The sequence below is a fragment of the Hemicordylus capensis genome, chromosome 1, assembly GCF_027244095.1.
Source record: "Hemicordylus capensis ecotype Gifberg chromosome 1, rHemCap1.1.pri, whole genome shotgun sequence".
Classification (NCBI taxonomy): domain Eukaryota; kingdom Metazoa; phylum Chordata; class Lepidosauria; order Squamata; family Cordylidae; genus Hemicordylus; species Hemicordylus capensis.
The window spans coordinates 204,576,755-204,596,318 of NC_069657.1; the positions used below are offsets into that span (position 1 = coordinate 204,576,755).

A 19,564-nucleotide genomic window follows, 5' to 3' on the forward strand; every position below is an offset into this window, starting at 1 on the left:
TGCTGCAGGAAATAAGTGCAATTTTATCCCACTACATCATCGTTATTATTTCATTATTATTCTATTAGCCTATATCAGAATTAGGAACAAGAAATATTTGTGACTCTACTAGACTACAACCAACACAATCTGACCATGTTTCCTTTGGGAGGGTTGTTCAGGCAGTTTGAATGGGCTGATCCTTGGGTGTTTCCAGCAATTTTTGGGAGAACCTCATAGTGTCAGTCAGGGTTGTTCACTAAATTGTGCCCAAAATGATCCAGTTGATTTGCAGCATTCCATTGATACTGGGAGAAATCCAGCAAGAATTAGTCATGACTATCCCTTATTGAAAGCAATAGAACTAAACCCACTTACTAAGTCTCATCAAACTTAATGGAACCCACTTCTGACTAAATATGCATTGGTTTGTGCTTAACTTTTGCTGGATTATGCTGAGAATGTGTGCTGTGAATTTACTGATGAGTAATGAGCTAATACATTATGTGCAAAATGAGCATCAGAGAGTCAGATTCATGATGTGTCAACACTATTAAGTAATGCTTCCACCAATTATCCCTTATGAGATTTAATAATCTAGCAGACTCAGCTATAGTACTAAATATATATACAGATAACTGCTAAAAACAATTTTACCCTCTATATGGTTGCACCCTGAGCAAGAGAACCCATGCTGCTCAGCTCAGTTTATTTGATAAATATAGCAGTTGAGGCAGAATATTTCAAGATTACTTTCATTTTCATCACTGTCATCAATATGACAACAGCCAAACACTCTTGAAATGGATTCCTTCTTATTCTTGGTTTCAGAGTAACTTGTTATTTAGTGACAAAGCTCCCTCTAGTGGTTCTGAAGAATTTTTACATTTCCAATTCCTGTCTTTCAGTTTGCAGCAGCCCAGTGAGATAGGGCCATACTTAAAAGTCTTGAATTTAAACTTGCCAAAGAAACAATCAGTGAGTCCATAGCTGAGATTGGGCTGAAATCCAGGTTTACTAGATGTGAATCCAACATTGTATCCACAGACTCTGAAGACTCTAATTAAGACCACATGGGCTTAAATAGAGTCTGCAGTGATTTCCTATGCTTTTTTTCTTAGAATATGCAGTATTCCAAACCTATAACACAAAACTGGAGTTGAAAGGGCCTTTGGTTGAAATTTTTGTATGTCTAAATGTGTGCAAATGCAATTTGGACCAAAAATGTACCTGCAGTTTCTCTTCTGCGACTCCGATTTGTACCTTAGGTTTGTAGTGGGTTTCGCCACCTCTACCTCCAGTTTGGTGGTGCCAGCGTTACATCCGAACACTGTACCACAGTCCTACTCTGCTAGAACTGGAGTTGAAGGAGGAAGCTACTCCCTCTCTCTGGCTGCAATTGGCTGCCGGGGCTGTCATTCAGTCAAGAAGGAAGCCCACATAGCCAATTCCCCCTCCTCTGCAGTCTCCCTGACTTCAGTTCGTCTCCTGTCATTACACACAAATGCGGACAGGAGAATGGGTGTGGGGAGCAGAACAGTTCCACATTACATGCGAATGTGGTCCTTGGTTAATTCCATTGTGGGATACGAATGAGGACTACAGTGTTCAAATGCAACTGCAAACTGCATTGTTCAGATTTCAGTTTTCAAAGGCCCTAGGAGGACACAACCCAGTTCTAGCTGCACTTTGCAACAAATGATCCCAGATGAGGATGCACATCTTAATCTATACCAGATGGATCCATCATTCACTGCATAAACATAACTGCATGCTTGCTGTTTGGATTATTTCCCCCCCTTTGCTAAAATTATACACTTAAGATGATGCTGTTCATAAAATGCCATCTGACAGCTAATCCATATAAATACCTTAGCTTGAAAGAATCTGAACTGGATAGGATGCATGAAATCCCAGTATAGTTTGAACAGACAATTGCCAAGGGCACTACAATGCTGGACCATCAAAATGAACCATTTTTCTAACATCAGCGTCTAAAGCATATGTTCTCCATACATGGGAAGCATACATTCTCTGTCTAAAGCAACAAAAGACAATTGCACCAATGTTTGCTGGAAACCAAACTTTAATTGCCTTCCTGAATAATATGGCAAGGGAAAGGGTAAGCCAAACCGTGTTAAATGTGCTACTTATTTTTCTTTGAAAAGAACAGGTATGTAGGTTTGAGATGAAATCCAAATGGGATCTTAATTTGTGCAATGCATATGGATGAAAACATTCCAAATGGGCAAAATCTGTTACTCCAGTCCATTTGGGTGAATCACCTTCTAAATAACTTAGTATTTGTTACCTAACTGAATGGTGACTTAGTGGTGACTTTCTTACATTTAGCATTTAGAGGAGAGCAACTGTCCCTATCCATCCCCAGCACAGCATCCCTCCAGTGGCTGTTGCTGGTGTCTGCTTATTATGCTTCTTTTTAGAGTATGAGCCCTTTGGGGATAGAGAGCCATCTTATTTATTTATTTTTCTATGTAAACTGCTTTGTGCACTTTGAAAAGCAGTATATAAAGACTTTTGTAGTCATAATGATATATGTGGATGCAAGGTTTGCTTCTGTGCTTTGCCCCTTTGCTCTGGAAAACACTGCAGAAAGACTGAGGTTTCCTATAGACAACATATTATGTGAGGTTGCCCTAGCATTGCCATCTCCTCCGATTTTCCGGGTAGTACCCAGATTTTAAGCATGTCACCCAGATTGCTTAGCCCACCTGGATTCCCCCAGATTTCAGATTTCTTAATTTTTTTTAAGACTAAGCTCTAGCCCTTGTTGAAGTGGCATTATGGCGCAAAACATGTGATCACTATTCTGCTCAATGCTGTATTTGGATTAAGGCAGGTAAAGCACAGGAGACTAGCTGGGAGGGGTTCACAAGTACAGTAATCCTCTGAGGAATGTTAACTTTGTTTTTTATCAGCAGGGGATCTTTATCAGGCACTTGAGAGGATAGCTTGCTTTTTATGTAAATCACTGCGTGCCTACCAGGCTGTGTATTGTTGTTTAAGAGCATCAGCTTTACATTCTATACATGCCTACTTATAAGTAAGCACATTGGTTTCAATGAGATCTTTTCTCAAGTAAGTGTGTACAGAATTGCAGCCTTAACTGAAAAGCTGTGCATTTTTTTGTTCTATTGCTGCTGTTGATATGTCAAGGAAAATGGTCAGGCAAAGATATCTTCCCTAACTATTGTTGGTAGATATCAAGAACAAATACAAGTCAACTGAAAAGTGCAACTACTAGCTTGCCTAATATGCAAATTATTTGCAGGCCAATTTACATAATATGCAAATTAGGGTACCCGGATTTGGAGAGCCAAAATATGGCAACCCTAGATTGCCCTGGCCTAATTGTGTGTAGGAACAAGGTGTTATAATCCAGTCTGCCACCCAGGTTGGAAGCAAACCATAGTTCACAACTATTTGAAAGAGACTGGAAAGAGGCATCACTTCTCATGGTGTGTACATTATGGATGGGGTTATAATAGAAGTAGTGTCTGTTCTTGTGGTAGCAAGCATGAGTTGTCCCCTTTGCTAAACAGATCCACCCTGGTTTGCATTTGAATGGGAGACTACATCTGTGAGTACTATAAGATATTCCCCTTAGGAGATGGGGCCACTCTGGGAAGAGCGCCTGCATTCTTGCATGCAGAAGGTTCTAAGTTCCCTCCCTGGCATCTCCAGATAGGTCTAGGAGACATTCCTGCCTGAGACCTCGGAAAAGCCGCTGCCAGTCTGTGTAGATAATACTGAGCTTGGTGAACCAATTGTCTGACTCAGTATAAGGCAGCTTTCTATGTTCCTATGTTTCACATAAAGAACAGACAGAAGGCTGTGCTAGCTGGTCAAGGAGATCAAAGAGACAAAAGAAAGATAGTACATACCAGGTAAGAGAGGTATAGGTTCTTATATGCCAATGCCAGAAGCCTCCAAGCCAGAATGGGTGAGCTGGAGTGCTTGGTTGTTAATGAAGAAATAGATATAGTGGGCATAACAAAAACATGGTGGAACAGTGAGAACCAGTGGGACACTGTTATCCCTGGGTATAAACTCTATAGAAAGGACAGGGAGAGGCGCCTTGGAGGTGGAGTAGCACTGTGTGTTAAAGAAGGGATAGAATCTTGCAAGCTAGAAAACCTAGGAAGACCAGAGTCATCCTCCACAGAAACACTGTGGGTAATAATACAAGGCCTGAAAGGAAATGTGCTACTAGAGACATGTTGTCGCCCTCCAGATCAAAATGCTGACAGTGACTGGGAGTTGCAGAAGGAAATCAGAGAGGCATCAAGGAGAGGCAGGGCAGCAATAATGGGTGACTTCAATTACCCACACATAGACTGGCTAAATTCACAGTCAGGTCATGACAAAGAGGTCAAATTTATAGATACACTAAATGACTGTGCCCTAGAACAGTTGGTTTTGGAACCAACCAGAGAGAGGGTGACCTTGAAGTTAATCCAGAGTGGCACACACGACCTGGTGTGTGATGTCAATGTCTTGGACCCTTTAGGGAACAGCGACCATAGTGCGATCACATTCTGCATACCTGCAGGGAGAGAATCACCAAGGAAGTCTTCACAGACACTTTGAATTTCAGAAGAGGAAACTTCTATAAAATGAGGATTTTGGTGAAAAGAAAACTGAAAGGGAAAATCAGGAGAGTCACTTTGCTCCACAATGCCTGCAGTTTACTTAAAACCAGAATACTAGAAGACCAGTTAGAATGTATATCAAAAGGGAGGAAAGGTATCACCAAAACTGGGAGGATGCCAGCATGGCTAACAGGTAAAGTCAAGGAAGCCATGAAAGAGAAGAAGACTGCCTTCCGAAATTGGAAGGCCTGCCCAAATGAGGAGAACAGAAAAGAACACAAACTCTGGCAAAAGGAATGCAAGGTGACAATAAGGGAGGCAAAAAGAGAGTTTGTGAAACATTTAGCAAAAAGCATCAAGGAAAATAACAAAAACTTCTTTAAATACATCAGAAGCAGGAAACTTGCCAAGGAGGCGGTTGGACCATTAGACAATGAGGGAGTGAAAGGGATTATTAAGGAGGATATGGAGGCTGCAGAGAAGCTAAATGTGTTCTTTGCATCTGTCTTCATGGCAGAGGATACTGAGAGTATACCTGTTCCTGAACTAGGCTTGTCAGACACAGAGGCTAAAGAACGGAGTCAGAGAGAGGTGACAAGATATGACTTTCTAAACTGTCTGGAAAAATTAAAAACTAGCAAATCATCAGGGCCAGATGGATCCATCCAAGAATCCTTAAAAAAACTCAAATGTGAAATCATCATCATCATCATCATCATCATCATCATCATCAATTTTATTACAGCCATTGGCCAGCAAGAATAGAGGTAGCAAATACATCCAATACAACGATCAATAATCAATGCTAAAACAAAATAAAACAAAATACAATCATTCATAATAAGTTACTTAAAAACAATAAGCAGCTCCCGCAATTAAGTGCTTAATTGAGACCTTAACCTAATGGCTATATAAAAAAATTTAGCTACAATTTTTGTAGTCTCAGAGCTTAAATCCGCAAGGCAATAAATATGTGTAAAAAGGCTCACACCTTCCAGGAAATTTAAGTAACAGTGGGAAAATAAGTTCTTCTCTGGCGTCCTGATACAGAGAACAATATAGCAAAACATGGGTGACAGTTTCCAAGAGGCCAGCGCCACAAGGGCAAAAACCCGTTACAGGATGATCTTTAGCAAATCTCTGTTCCAAAAGAGAAGAGGGCAACACATTTAACTGGGCCCGAGCAAATGAAACCCAAAATTTAGAAAAATGCCATGTTGTTAAATAGTTAGCACCTTTATCTCCCCAAGGTGGCAGAATCCCAAAATGTAAAGGGGAGCAAGTCCTATTGGCCGAAGACATCAGTTCCTGCCGTTCAGTATAATGCAACCGGAGAAATAATGTTTCCTTCACCTTATTACTGGAAATAATGTTTCCTTCACCTTATTACTTATTACTTATTATTGGAATACCCAAGTAAGAAGTTTTGAAGAAGAAAGGCCCAGTTACATAATTTTGTTGTTTACATATGTTACCCAAAGGTTAGGATAAGAATCCACCCATAAATATTTGAATAAAGAAAATTACTGAATCTCTGAACAAAGTTTACTCCATCTAGCAAAAGTAAATTCCCAGGCTTTACAGGCTATAGAGACAAATCCAGATTCCAAACACAGAACAGAGTAATACATGCACCTAGGCACTGCAAAGCAAATGTGAAATTGTGAACCTACATGCAAAAATATATAACTTATCCTTGCTATCAGGCTCTGTACCAGAGGACTGGAAATGTAACACTGTAACATTACTAGCCAATGTAACACTGATTTTCAAAAAGGAATCCAGGGACGATCCAAGAAATTACAGGCCAGTTAGCTTAACAGCTACAGCACCTGGGGCTTTTTAATTTAGAAAAAAGAAAATGGCAGGGGGGACATGATAAAGGTCTATAAAATCATGCATGGTGTGGAGAAAGTTGATAGAGATATTTTCTCTCCCTCTCCCTCTCATGTAACCCTAGAACCAGGGGTCATCCCATGAAATTGATTGCCAAGAAATTTAGGATCCATAAAGGGAAGTACCTTTTCACACAATGCATAATCAACTTGTGGAATTCTCTGCCACAAGATGTGGTGACAGCCAACAACCTGGATGGCTTTAAGAAGGGTTTCAGGGAAGAGAGGTCTATCAACAGCTACTAGTTGGAGGGCTAAAGGCCACCTCTAGCCTCAAAGGCAGGATGCCTCTGAGTACCAGTTGCAGGGGAGTAACAGCAGGAGAGAGGACATGCCCTCAACCCCTGCCTGTGGGCTTCCAGAGGCATCTGGTGGGCCACTGTGTGAAACAGGATGCTGGACTAGATGGGCCTTGGTCCTGATCCAGCAGGGCTGTTCTTATGTTCCTAACTGCAATTGGACAATGCTGAGTAGTCCCAGAGCATCCTGCCTCTGCAGCAGCACTGAGGTTCTTTGGAGAGCCTCACAGCAGTGTGGGTGCCTCTCTCACCCATCAGCATTTCTCTGCACAGTGTGCGAATGACTGGAAATGATAGATATAGATCAAATTTAAATTTTAAATTAATGATTCAGTTAATTCATTTGAATGGGACCAGGGCAGGCTCCAGGTTTTACAAGGCCCTTGGTGAACTGCCCCCTCTGGGCCCCCTACTTGGAGGGCCAAGTCACTCTGACACCAACATGCAAAGGTATGGGCACAGAGGGATCAGCCGTGTTGGCAGCTGCCCAACAAGGCTGACTCCTGATGCCAGCTCTGAATGGCTTTGACATCAAAGCCAAAATCTTGCACTCAGTCTGCATGGACAAAGAGCAGAGTGCAAAGCGTCTTCTAATAGTCCATACACCCCCAAGGCCACCAGTGCTTGGCTAAACTCAGCCTAAGCAGAAACAGAACTGCACATGGGATTCTGGGCAACAGCAGGCTGATGGATGCTGGGATGTGAGGTATGCAGGGAGGGCTCATGTAAACAGAAATGGCGGCCTCACGGAGTGTGCTCAGCACAGCAGCAGTGTGCCCAAGTGGAAGTGACATGGAAGCAGTGGCTGAACTTGTGCAGAGTGTAGGCCATAAGAACATGAGATAAGAAAGAGCCCTGCTGGATCAGGCCAAAGGCCCATCTAGCCCAGCATCCTGGTCCACACAGTGGCCAAGCAGGTGCATCTGGGAATCCTGCCAGTGATAATAAAGGACAAGCACCCTTTCCTGCCACCAACATTGGTTTGTTTTATTTATTTATTTATTTATTTAAAATATTGATACCCCACCCCTCCAGAACACTATTGCTCAGGGCGACTCACAACATTAGTAAAATAGCTACAATGTAAAATTAGAAAATAATAAAGTTAAGCAAGTTAAAAGACCAGGCTAAAACCACATTTAAAACTGCATTTTATTTTATTTTTTAAAAAAGAAGTTTCAAATTAAAAATTAGTTTTAGCCATTTTTAAACATTCAAATTATTGTTATTATTATTATTACATAGCTAAAAATTGAGGACTATGAAAAGTAAAGAACCTACCAGATATCAGATTCCAATGTTCCAAGGACACTGTGCAATGTTCTGTCTGCCTTGCAACGGAATGTGTATGCAGTTGCCCGAGAGAGTGCTTTCACAAAATATGTGAAATGCACAAACACAGTTGTGCAATGGGCAGCCATTATTTCCAATGACCGTCCATTGTGCAACTGCATTTGTGCAATGCTTGCATTTTGCAGAAGAGCACTCTTGTGTAACTGCGCACACATTCCATTACAAGGCAGATGGGAAGTTGTGCAGTATGTCAGTTGTTTTATCTCCTGATCTGAGGATTACACAGTAAATACAATTTGCCCCCAAATACTTGGACCCAATTTTTGGTTGCAAGATGAATCTTTCTTCAGACCCACTTTGAAAGTGACACATGACTGTGTTTGGGTCATAAATATTTGACAACTGAACTCATACTGAACTTAAGATACACTTTGGAACTCCACTTTGCCATGTGCTTGGCATCTCAGCAACTAATGGAGTGGTGCAGCGGGAAAATGCTTGACTTACAAGCAGAAGGTTGCCGGTTTGAATCCCTGCTGCTATTATATCAGGCAGCAGCGATATAGGAAAATGCTGAAAGGCATCATCTCAAAACAGTGGTACATCTGTAGGTAACCTCCAGACTTGACTTCTGTAATGCGCTCTACGTGGGGCTGCCTTTGTACATAGTCCAGAAACTTCAGTTGGTTCAGAATGCAGCAGCCAGGCTGGTCTCTGGGTCATCTCAGAGAGACCACATTACTCCTCTGTTGATGGAGCTACACTGGCTGCCAATAGGTTTCCAGGCAAAATACAAAGTGCTAGTTATAACTTACAAAGCCCTAAACAGCTTAGGCCCTGGATATTTAAGAAAGCGTCTTCTTCATTACAAGCCCCACCGCCCACTGAGGTCATCTGAGGAGGTCTGTCTCCAGTTGCCGCCAACTCGTTTGGTGGCTACACAGAGATGGGCCTTCTCAGCTGCTGCCCTGAGATTGTGGAATGCGCTCCCTGCTGGGATACGAGCCTCCCCATCTCTGGCAATTTTTAAAGAACTTCTGAAAACACATCTCTTCCACCAGGATTTCTCAGCTTTTTAAAACTTGTTTTTAAATTGTTCTGACTATTTAACTGTTGTTTTATGATGTTTTTAATTGTTAATCATTGTTCTATGCTTTTATAATTTTTGTTTTAATTATTAACTAATTTTAATGGTGTTTTAATGTAAACCGCCCTGAGCCTTTTAGAAGGGTGGTATAAAAGTTTTAATAATAATAAATAAATAAAATATTGTGCTAGAGGAGGCAATGGTAAACCCCTCCTGTATTCTACCAAAGAAAACCACAGGACTCTGTGGACACCAGGAGTCAGAATCGACTTGACGGCACACTTTACCTTTACAAGAGACAAGTCAGTGCAGTATCTAGCATCTTGCCTACGCTTTCCTAAATGGTACAGTGTGCAGCTGTCTAGGCCTATTCAAATATTCAGGCTCTGACTTATTCCACAGTGCACTGGGGTAATGTTTCCATGATATTTTCTCCTCTGGGTCTCAAGGGAATTAATCTAGGCATGATCAGTTGTTTTATTGTATTAAGTGCAATTTACTGCTTGCAAGGGTCCAGTTCTATATATAAAATAAATAATCTTCCATAAATGTACATGGGTTGTGTGTGTTTCCAACAATTCTCATCCAAAATCCAGGCAGATACAAGCATGTGATGAGATAAATATGGGTTTCCACCAAGGGAATGGAATTATTCTTACTTTATTTATGTTCACGCTGTACGTTTATTTTTGACATTGCTGTTTATTGCAAGTGGCTCTGCAGATATATCTCCTAGAAGGATTCTTTATAGGGAGAAATAAAAGAGAACAATGGTAGAAGTTATTTTTGGCAGCCGGGTAACAAAAGCAGACGGCTGTTTTAATACACTCATGGGATGATTTCTGTGATCTATCAACATTGCTTTATTTCATGTTATTTCAATGGTACATCTTAAACAAATGCATAAAAACTACGTTGCTATTTTCTTCATGTCTCTGCTTTCCTATACACAAACTTCATTAGGTTCTTCTTTACTCATTACATTTTTCTAGATCTCAGCCTGTTGCTGATACCTTTCTTCGTTGGGCTTGGCATAATGCCCATTTCTATGAGATATAGTACTTAAACTATCCTTTATGCAACTCAGTCTGAAATAAGCAAATGCTCTCTATATCTTGAAATGCAGCCATGTCAAGGGCAGATTCAGATGTGGCAATCTGAAGTAGCCAACTGAATGTGCAACTACTTCTGTATTGCTTGGTTGGAGGCACAAAGTTGCCACTTTCCAAAGGGCGGCTTCACATGACTGGGGAAATGGTGAACTGCCTATTTCTGGGGCTTGGGTGAAATATGCCAACATTGGTTGTGTCATCTGAACCCACCAATGTCAGTATATTCTGCCCTGTTTGTGGTTCCAAACCTGACATCTATAACCCACTTCGAATTTTGGCTACAGATGTCAGGTTTGGAACCACAAACAGGGCAGAACATGCTGACATTGGCAGGTTCAGACAACACAATCAGTGTCGGCATGTCACCCCCGCATTGGAAGTCAGGATTGCTGCTGAGCTCCCTGAACTGGCAGCTTGCTGTTTCCTGTGTTGTGTGAAGCTGCCCAAAGAAAAGTTGTGATGGGCAGATGAGCAGGCTGTTCCTATCCAGGACCTGTATAACTTCCCTCTGTGATTTTCCCTTCTGCACTACCAACCAAATGCAGAACTGGCCACATATTCTGTGCAATGTTCACATCCAAAGCTGCTCTAGTGGAAAATCTGAGCTACAAACGTATATTGGTTTCATATCATGGCAATGGGCATTGGTTTGATACTATGGAAAGTGGTTTTATACCATGGGAAATGGGCCAAGCCCTGGGCCAGCAAAGAAAGGTATGAGAAACTGGCTGAGATCTGGAAAAAATATAGGTGGTAAGGAAGAACTAAATGTCATCTGTGAGTTAATTGGGAAAGAGAGATATGCAGAAAATAACAAACTAGTTTGTATTCATTTGTTTAATAATAATAATAATAATAATAATAATAATAATAATAATAATTCAATTTCTATACCGCCCTTCCAAAAGTGGCTCAGGGTGGTTTACAAAGAGAAATAACAAATAAGATCCTGCTAAATCACATCAGTGAAATAGCATGATACAAAGCAGTGTTTACATGGCTTTAATGGCTTTCCCTAAAGAATCTTGGAAGTTGCAGTTTGGTGGGTGTGGTATTTTTGGTTAATCCATTCCTTGATCCAGGCCAACTTTTGCATGGGGTTTAGCGAACTGTATTCCAGTCCTGGAGTAGAAGCGGAGCTAACAAACAGCCAGCAGCAAGAGCACGGAAAAGCAGTCTGCCCTTGCCTCTCTGTACATCGTATCTATTTCGTTAAACTATTAATATTCCTGATTCCACTCACATGCCTTGTCCTTGCATACCACAACTCTTTCCCTTGGATTCTACAGTGGGGGTTCCAAAAATTTAGTTAGAGATCCAGGGGCGTAGCAAGGTTGGAGTGGGCCCAGAGACAAGATTTTAAAATGGGCCCCTCCTCTCACTAAATGAGGCTGAATAGTGGTAACAAAAAGCATATGTGTGTGTGTGTGTGTGTGTGTGTGTGTGTGTGTGTGTGTGTGTGTGCCACAATAGAACAGCATCCCAAATTATTTTTAAAAAGGTTTTGTAAATTGTGGACGATGCAAGTCATTTAATGGTACTAGAGAAAGACATGCTGTTCTGGTAGCTCCAGGTCTTAACACTCACATCAGTTTCAGAGTGACTTGCCTCTGCCCCCCCCAGGCAGTGGGCCCCCAGACAACTGTCTCCCCTTGCTCTATTATAGTTACGCCTCTGTGGAGATCACTACCCACAAAATTACCATTTCTAAGATTCCAGAATGGTTGGAAACAATGTAGTTTTTCAGTGTAGATATGCTCTGGTTTCTGTTTGGGCAGCCTGATCTTTGTCTATGCTGTACCAGCCTGACGGGGGTGGTGGGGGTGGGGGGTGGGATCCAGTGTGCAAACAGTTACTGTGTGATAGCCATGGAAAACTTTATTGCATATATCCCAGGGTTTCTCTACCCTTTCCCAATCTCATCCTTTGTCCTAAGGCTATTGTTATTCCACTAAGAGCCATAGGGCTTAAACCACCAGTTCAGAATTGCTGTCTTACTTTCAGCATATGAAACATTAAAGGACTAGCTGAGATTGTTAGCAAATAGAACAGCAGGCCTTGAGTTGACCTGTGGGGCTTCTGCTCTTTTATCTGAAGTCTTCTGACTGGCTGATGAATTCCAGTTGAGGACTAGTGAGGGAATGAAGGAATCAGCAAATCTCCAGTGTTTACATACTGGCAAGACTTGCCTGGAGCAATGAAACCCTTAACTGCTTCTGCTTTGGGGCACTGTCAACAAAAGACTTGTACTGCTCAGCCACAGGCGAAGCCAGCCTCTGACTCAAATACACGCTTTGTTCAGTCGGGGAAGGCTTTGTGACAGCAGCACCATTGTGTCGAGGAAACCTCTCTCTGTGCTAATCATGAGGAGCCAATGCTGCTGTTAGCAACTTTTAAATGTGAAGAAAGGAAAGGGAATTGATGCAGTGCATGCCAAATGAATACAGCGAGAAACAGCCTTTGATTGTCCTTGCTTGAAGAGTTGGGGCAGTGAAGACAATAGCCCCATTGACTTTGCTGGGCCAGGGTTGTAACTCTATAGCTCTACGTTGGAAAGGGAGGAGGAGAACTGAGGGCAATGGTCAGATTGCTAGCTTTATTGTTGTGTATTTATTTCATTTACATCTTGGCTTTCCTCCTTGAAGCCTAAGGCAACATTTGAAGGGCTCTTGGGTAGTCTCCCATCCAGTCCCAGACCAGACCTGGACCTGCTTAGCTTCAGCAAGGTTGCAGCCTTGTGTGTCTTCAGACCATGCCGTGGGGCTTAGTTCCATGGGGACAAATTGGAAAGAGGCACAAATGGCAACAAAGATCTGATACTATATTGACGCAATAAAAATAATGTTAAATTACACCATGCTTCATTTTCAGCATGGAATAATTAAGCATGTTTTAAAGACGGGAGAGGGAAAGATGGATGCCAGTTTCTCAGAGGCACACTGAGGGCACTAAAGTAAGCAGAATGGCACAATTGCAGCTTCTGATTGGCCCTGTACTAGCAGCCTCACCCAATAACACTTTCAGCCACTGAATGGCTGAAAGTGCGGGGAGAAGAAAATCAGAGGCTTGTAACTCTGGACATGATAGCGAGCAAAGATTTTGCACAAGAGCTTCCATCAAGGGCAGTCTATCTGAGCAGTAAAAACTTGGGAGTGTCTACAGCATTGCCCATTACACAGCACTTCTGAACGCGCTCTGGTTTCTGCACCTGAGAAGGGGTCATAAAGGGGCCTTTACTATAGCACAGTATGCCCCCCAGACCTTTCAGGACTGCCATGCCTGTGGCTGAGCTATAACGGGCCTCACACACTCTGGCTCTTCTTTGGAGAGCATCTCTCATTCACCACCTGGCCTGCTGTAGAAACTTGCAGGATATAAAGCTACCGGAGCTCAGTAACCCCCCCCCCCCCGCCACAAGCCTTTGCTAGAGACACAAGGGTGGCTATTTTAAAAAACGGACCAGTAAAAGGACAAAAATAGATTCTTGGGAGCTCAGAGTTTCCCTCTCTCTTGCCGGACTTACTAACCCAGTGCAGCCTGACCCTTTAAACTCTTCCATGGCAAAACTCAGTATAGCAAGCTTGCAAGTTAAAATGCTCTATCTAAGGCAGTTTGATTAATCAGGGCCAGAGGCTTAGGCTATGTTTTTCCATTGTGTGCAGAAACCTAGGTACACTGTTCCCATAAACAAGCACAAAAGGACAGAAGACTCTTGTGCATCAGAGGAAGAATGCATCCCACCAGAATACCCACAGAAAGAAACATTTATAGGGCACAAATCTAGTTTGACGTACTTCTCTGGCATTCACATGTCGTGTTGTAAGACGCAAGGAAGACTGTTTCCTTCACTGAAATGAATGCCAAAGCCCCAGTAACTGGGGCTGCACCATATGTCCTTCAGTGCTCTAACACCTTTTGGTTCAGTTCATCTATATGTAACAAAAACACGTTAGGCTGGTTCACATGACGGTTAAAATGAGGGTGGGAGGTTGGCTATGCAGATTTGCATGATTGTCAGAACTCACACATTTCCCTACAGCTCAGGTTGCTCCTGGCAAGGCTCCCCAGATTTCTGCCGAGAGCCCTCCTACCCTGACTCCTTGGTCGTGTGAACCCTCATGCCTCTTCTAGCCAGCCACCAGCACCCAGCAAACCCTCCCCTGCACAGAAATCATAGAAATCTGTGCATACAGTGGCTGCCATCAATGGACACGCCAGCCTGCATAGCACACTCTATGATCCCGAAGCTGGAGCAGCTTTGGCAAGGCCGCATTCTCCTCCTGCTCCTTCCTGCCAATGGAAGGGCAGCTGCTGATGTCATGAAGCGTTTCCAGCCTGCAGGCAGCAGAAAGCATGCTGGGGAGGCATGCACCCTCTTGGAGGATCTGCCATGGACAGGCAGGGTTTGCAGCTGCTGCTATTGGCTACAGCGCCCTTGGCAGCCATGCTTGTGTGTTTGCTGGGTTTGCAGAGCCAAGATGAGGTGATACTCATGTGTAGAGTTGCAATATTCAAGTTTTCCAAATCCGGGCAGCCTAATTTGCATGTAATGCAAATTATGCAGCAACTAATTTGAATTTATTTATTTATTTATTTATTTATTTGACAGATTAGTTTCCTTTCCCCTCCTTCTCAGCCCTCCCATGTGATCGGATCCAGAGTAAAATCCAGGCAATCCGGGCAGCGCATTTGAAATCCTTGTAAATCTGGCTGGAATTTAGCAGCCTGGTGGAGGAGCCAAAATCCAGGGGCTACCCAAAATTCCAGGAGAGGACGTGGCAAGGCTACTCATGTGTTGCATATAGGGTAACATCTCAGCTGGGCTCCTACTCATCACAAAATGGTTGTGTGAACAAGCATGTCAACAAGTATGCTATTTAAATGTTAAATAGCCAACTTCAAAACTTTAATTGTTACACTGAATCTTGTGACTTGGATTTGTATCAAAGTTTTGAGCTTCTGTTAAGTCCCAAAAGCATTAAAGAAGCTTGTGGCATGTTGCTGAATACTTACTTGCTTTCAAATGTCTTGTACTTTGTTTGGATGGATTAAACCAGATGTCAAGTTTTCATTTGCCCATTGGAGACTTCATGATGTGACTGTGGAAATGTCAGAAAGTTGCCTCATTTGCACAGATAATTTATCCTGAATCTGCAAATAAGCTCTGAGGCAGTGATTTAATCTAAAATGCATTACCAGTTCAAAGCGTATTAGTGCATGCTTACTGAAAATGGCTTGGCATTCAGGCTTTCTTCATCAACATTAATTGGATTAAATTACCTGCAGTGAAATCTGAACCTTTGAGGGAAAGGAAAGAAGAAAACAGCAAACTTAAGAAGTGAGACCAAATAACTCTCAAATATGCATTATTTCTTGTATTGTGGCATCAGGGATGTTGAGCGGGGTGATTCTGAGGGAGGTGTACCTGAGGGTACAAATTGATTGTTGTGGGGTAGAAAGGAAATACAGACCTAGGGAAATCAGTGCTACGTTGTGAGGAGAACGGAAGAGCAATGCTGTAGGACAGATGGCAAGAGAGGTGAAACCCCACCAAACAAAAGCTGAAATTCAGAGCAGGGTTGCAGCCAGAGCACAGAGACCTTGCCTTAATAATGAGGAACGCAAGTTTAGCAGAGTACAAAAGATGTAGTAGAGCATGAACAGAGTGACTTGAAGGCAGGCCAGGAGTATAAACAGAACCAAACATCCTCTGAGCAAGCAGCCTGAGGATCAGATGGTCTTGTAGCAGAGGAATCTACGGCAGGGCGTAGAAGCAACTTAGGAGCAGGACGACAACACGTAACCCAAGTAACCTTTAAAAAAACAAAAAACAGCCACTGGGCTATATTAGTAGTTTTCTACCAGGTATGAAGCTGACTTCAACAATCATTGCCTGATAACCTTTCCATCGTCTTGTGGTACCTTCAAAATTATCACATTTATTGTAGCATAAACTTTCATGTTTGATTACATAAAGTGTTAGCATTAGTATAGAACAAGGGAAAAATTCAATAGTGGGCCAAATGGCATAATGCCTGTGACAGCTCTATGAAAAGTGTAACTGTACATATGATAAACACAATGACACATCACAACAGCAGTAATTCGTGATAACAAAAGTCTCCTAGTTTAGTTGAATTTCTATACTCATGCATGCATAGACACACTCCTGCCCACTGTTCCCGGTTAATATCACATTTTAATTGTTTTTGGTTTTTAAATATTCTTGTTTTGTCTCAGATATCTTTGGCTTTTCTCCTTGCTTTAAACCTGTGTTTGTTTCTAGTTTTAAATATTCTTGCTTTGTTTTAAATATTCTTGTCTTATTGCCTTGTTTTAAACGCATGATCTTCAGAAATTGTTACTTTTTTGTTTAAATTTCCTGTTGTACATTTGCCTTATTTTTAGCTCTGTTGTCTCTTGATATGGTTCAAATAAGTTTCAATCTGCTGTATTTCTACCCTGTTTTTAGACCTGTGGTGGTTTGCTATGCTTCTTTTAAGGTTTTACATTGTTTTATGTTTGCTCTGTTTTAAAATTTGTAGTTGTTTGATATGGTCATTTGACTAATCAATAAAAAAATTCTTTTCTTTTCTTTTCTTTTCTGTTCACTCCTAATTCGAATCTTTGGTTTGTAGTGAGTTTCGCCGCTGCAACCTGAGGTTTTTCAGCAGCATCATTACATCCGAACATGGATGCTGCTATAACCACAGTTTCGTGAAGTTTCTGGAACCGTAATAATAGAAAGGGTGGCCAAGTCCCTCCGGGGATTGTGCCTGCTCCATGCCTGCAGCGCTTCTCGCTGGCCACCTCTCCAAGCACATGCTTTGCCTCCTGTCTCCAATCCAGTAAAGTGGTATCCCAGCAACAGGGACACCACCACATCCCACCCCAAGCTTCAAAGCCTGTCAAACAGGAAAGCCACATGGGGGCATGCCCTCGTCCCACTCTGTCCCTTGTTACCCCCTCCTCACAGTCAGGAGAGAAAGGGGATGGGATGGCCAGACGGGCACTGTGTGCTTAGCTCTCAGAAAATGGAGTGATCAAGATGTATGTCCATAAGCAAATGCAGTCATGGTGGCAACATAAACAGGGCAACCCCATATTATTATTATTATTATTATTATTATTATTATTATTATTATTAATTCAGTTTCTATACCACCCTTCCAAAAATGGCTCAGGGCGGTTTACAAAGAGAAATAAAACAAATAAGATGGCTCCCTGTCCCCAAAGGGCTCACATTCTAAAATGTGACCACATTCTAAAATATGACCACTCGGGCAGCAACATATGGCAGGGAGGCAACACCTGAGGTGGGGTTTAAAGGGCAGCCCTGAACAGGAATTCTTGAATGGCTCTGCTCTCTCTCTTTTTAATTTATTTTTTGGCACAGTGATGTTGTGGAAGGGGGTTCCCGACTCTTCTCCTTGGGGGAATGTGTGCAGCCCCTAGGCTTACTCATGAGAAAGTCCAGGCAGCAGGATCAGCATTGTCTCCATTGAAAGGAGCAATTCCTCACATGTGATGAGGATGGATGCTGTTCCTGAGTGGACCGTTCATTTGTGAGAGTGTTAGGCCGTGTGGATCATGTGGATACCCCTTCACAGCTCACGAGAAGAACTGTCTGTGGGGACAGGGGTGTTGGGCAGCATCACTAATAATGTGTGATAACATTCCTTCTCCCATGGACTACTCTTTCATGAGAATGTCAGGCCATGGAGACAGCAGATGCCATCTGGTATCAACTCTCCCTATCTTGGCGACTGCCATGGAGAAGCAGTCAAAGCATATCCTCTGCAAGCCTGTCTGCACATTTGAACATGTAAATCTTTGTTTGTCCAGAATGGCGACCCCACTCTATTAGGGACTCAGATAACTAGGGCTCCCTTCTTGGCATGCCCCGTGCAGATCATGGCCAATGGCTGCTGCCCTGCTGACATTCAGGTGCCTTGCCCACAGTCTGGTGATGCAAGCACTATGGAGCTTGCTGGGATGCAGCACACCAGGTAGAGGGAGGGGCTCCCCTAACCTGAAACCAGAGGTTGCTGGACTGTGGTTGGATTAACATCTGTGATGCAATTCATGGCTTGAAAAATTAGCTGCAGGTTAGGCCAACCCTCTGGTTTCACATTAAGTGTGGATGTGGCCTGAATCTCATGTTACCACTTCTGTGTTTTTTTAATGACTCCTCTTTCCATGCCTTTCACAGCCACTTAGTTTGCAGACATTCATGGGAGATAATGCTTATCTCCATTCACTTGCTGATTTCTGCAAGTTGAGCTGCCGTTAAAAGCACAGAGGTAGCCTGGAGAGGGGATTTTTTTGCCCTGACCCTGACTATTTGGCAATCTTATTATAGCCATGTAATGGAAACAGAACTTTTAATGGTCAGTAAATCAGTTGTTTTCATAAGATCACCATAGAGATCCTTTAAAATGATAGCTAGCTAGCTAGCTAGCTAGATAGATAGATAGATAGAACTTTGCCCATGATTCATTTTTTTCCTTCATGGCAGCAGATAAGTTTCTGGTTTGAGTTTCTGTGGTATTAAAGGTGGTCTTTATATTTGCAGGGGTTAAGCACCTAAAAAACCAGAATGACTCAGCATTCCCAGAGGAGGACGAAGGAGTCAATGAAAGAGATGAGGAATGGAGCCCATAACTGGAACTGAGCATTTGTGGGAGAATCGTTATGGTCAATAACTGAACTGCTAAACTCTCTGTTACTTACAGTGGGACTCTCTTGCTTGTGTTTCTGACCCAAAGCAGTCTTTGCCTGTCCGTGCCCAACAGCAGGAGGATTTCATGGTGGAATTTGCAGCAACTTGCTGAACTGAGCTCTATAACTGAAGATAACCATTTCTTTTATAGTCATTTTCCTTCCTTCTTTTCTTTCTTTCACTTCAAATACATAAGTTGCAAACACGTTAAGTCCTCTCTTTACTGATGCTACAGCTTAAATTCTGAATGTGAGCTGCAGTTTAAGATCAATTGTAAATAGTATAGATGTAAATGCTACAAAAATAAAGACAACATACATTTAGACAAGATTATGTTTCAGATAGTCCTTCTAACCGGCAAGGGAACCTTTAAATAAAGTTTCTTCAGCATGGCGATTCTGCATTATTTGCGACCTGCTGTCAACAAGTTGTACACATTATCTGCCCTGATTCTCCACCAATTTACCAGCACTGTAGTCTGCACAAGAAAACAGCAATGTGGACACACAGCTGAGTTCGTAGGATGCTTCCCAGCCAGATGTCCCGCTAAAGCATATTAGGATG

General features: G+C 42.4%; 1 protein-coding gene across 9 annotated transcripts in view; it reads left to right on the forward strand.

Annotated features, from left to right (window-relative positions):
• PPP1R1C (protein phosphatase 1 regulatory inhibitor subunit 1C) overlaps positions 1-19,328 on the forward strand; it is a 75,658-nt gene extending 56,330 nt beyond the window's left edge. For 5 of the 9 annotated variants that reach the window (XR_008311110.1, XR_008311112.1, XM_053269911.1 and 2 more), the window contains one exon: positions 14,888-16,872. Coding sequence is in view for 7 of the 9 variants with exons in the window: in XM_053269911.1 (XP_053125886.1) it covers positions 14,888-14,971 (84 nt within the window). In the remaining 2 variants the exon portion in view is untranslated. Of the gene's footprint in view, positions 1-14,887; positions 16,873-18,853 lie in introns of those variants that run through there. The other 4 variants (XM_053269939.1, XM_053269931.1, XM_053269958.1 and 1 more) reach the window with 2 other exon arrangements.
• The last annotated feature ends 236 nt before the right edge of the window (positions 19,329-19,564 follow it).